General features: G+C 51.0%; 1 protein-coding gene across 1 annotated transcript; it reads right to left on the bottom strand.

Moving 5' to 3' along the window:
• Positions 1–661: 661 nt before the first annotated feature.
• On the bottom strand, positions 662–1,332 carry COCCADRAFT_40734 (uncharacterized protein; the record flags this gene model as incomplete). Its single annotated transcript, XM_007718704.1, has 2 exons — positions 662–1,129; positions 1,204–1,332. 2 exons carry the CDS (start codon positions 1,330–1,332, stop codon positions 662–664), a joined length of 597 nt encoding a protein of 198 aa, XP_007716894.1.
• Between the last annotated feature and the right edge of the window lie 777 nt (positions 1,333–2,109).

Here is a 2,109-nt window from a genome sequence, read left to right as displayed (position 1 = left end):
GTCAGCCTTGACTTCGAGAAAACAAGCGAAGAAAAGAAGCAAAGAAGAAGGCCAGAAAAAAAATTACACCGCACGCATGCAAGCACTGTGACCAAACGCCCGCGGGCGGAGAATTGAAACGCAACGAAAATCCCTCGGCGGTGATCGTTGCAAGCATAACTACTAGGTTTTTGCTTCGACGCCTGTGCCTGGACATGGAAATAATGCTCGTGCATAACTCGCGTTTGATGTTGGGAGAGAAGATCAGTGGCGTTATGGATCTCCAAAGGCTCGAGTGTTTGCAATTACAGTTGCACCGCCACGGCCTCTCTGTTAATGCGTTTCACTTGTCAGATCCTGTTGCTAGCCCGTAGATCTACCCTCAAGACAAATCTCACGATAGCCGGTACACTAGAGTTACGCTGCGTTGACTAGCAGCGCATGGCCCTCTGATCCATGTATGCGCTCCCTTGTATTGTCGCAGGTAGACAGCTTGTAAGCATCCTGTAATTCTTCTGAGTAATCTGCCCTGCAAATTTTCACTGCTTTTTTTCTTTCACATGTGTGTAATCAAGCAGAGATACTCTTGCGTTGCTTTCACATATGCATGTGTTATGCCAATAAAGGAACGCGGCACAGTCGTCGACGAGGGCCACCTGGTGAGGCCATGTAGCTGTTTTGTTCACCCAGGCGACTGTCTACGGATGTGCACGACTGCAGTAGACCATAAAGTACTTGTCGCGATGACATACCATGCTCCAGGGGCAATTGCGCTATTTGTTTTGAAGTAGAGATTCCAACAAAGGCCACCGCACAAGTCTGTTTCCTCCGCCTTTGCATAACGTAAAATGCAGTCAGATTTCATGCCGTGGAGCGAGTGCAGCACGGGAGCTGCTGCACGACGACCAAAAAGGGTGTCAGGACTGCCCCATATTTTGCCATAGGCGACTCCGGTCCTGGCACGTCGTCCCCCAGCACGACCGGAACGCGTGTGCCGATGACAGTCAGGTAAGTAGGGTCCTCCCGAAACGGACGACCCTAAAGATTCCTTCGGACATGCAGACAGCGATAAGCCGGTCATTTCTGCGACGACCCATGTTTCCCTCGCCCAAGAAAGGCCACTGTATTTATTTTGATCAACAGACTGCGACTGCATGTCGCCAGAAGGAGTCGTAGGGAAAAATGGCGAATTCCACAGTGGAGCCTGTTAGGGCGCTGTCCAACGTTGCTTTTTGTCCTGCCGCGCTGTGCCACGCGAAAATCGTCACGATGCAAGCTCACGGCGCCTCCACGAAGCTGAGTGCGGGTGAGACGATCGTAAACCAATTTGAGTAAACGGCCGAGGAGGATCATCAAGCAGGCCCAAAATGGACAGGCGGATATTCTCGAAACACAACTCGCAGAAGGGCAAGGGGTGCACCGAGAGTCGTACGATACAATATCTTTATTGCATCCATGTCGCTTAAGCAAGAAACCGAATCGGGAGCAATGCATTAAACCATTTTGGGGATGCCGCCCACTAAAACTGGGTATCAGATACGTGTGAGATGAAAAGGGTGTGACCAGCGTTAGATCGAGATCGCCGCCAAGCGAGCAAAGTTACTGAAGATCCTGAGTCAGATTGAGAAACTATTACCGGGGTCTTCTTAACATCATATTCCTGTGTGCTGACAGGGCTCATCTGTCAACTAGCATCGAGTTTGCTCGGCTGTGACAGGTTCTCGGCATATATGCTTTTGGTAGGGATTCGCCTCATCTGGCGGCACACGTGAAGCATGCATGGACCTCGCAACTCATTGTCAATAGGGTTTAAGGACCCCTTGCGGCGGGTCGACAATGACCCTTTTGGTCAGCTACATGATGCCTGGATGGTGGCAAGATGCACATTTGGATTTTCTGCCCGAAAAACGATGCGAGTTGGAAGGGACACGTTTACAGCTGCCGGAACAGTGGCCGACGAGCGGTGTCGTAAAAAGTCAGCAAACATGGAGCCCAACCTGTCAAAGACGGTGACGCGGAGGAGGTAAGGCACCGGTAAATTTGCATCTAGTTTCCTCATGCTGCCAATCTCGTCCGAGGACGGGTTGCAATTGCCTTCCAGTGTCGTGTATGCACGTCGTTAGCACCATC

The sequence above is a fragment of the Bipolaris zeicola genome, assembly GCF_000523435.1.
Source record: "Bipolaris zeicola 26-R-13 unplaced genomic scaffold scaffold_249, whole genome shotgun sequence".
Classification (NCBI taxonomy): Eukaryota; Fungi; Ascomycota; class Dothideomycetes; order Pleosporales; family Pleosporaceae; genus Bipolaris; species Bipolaris zeicola.
This window is presented reverse-complemented; position numbering and strand designations above follow the sequence as displayed.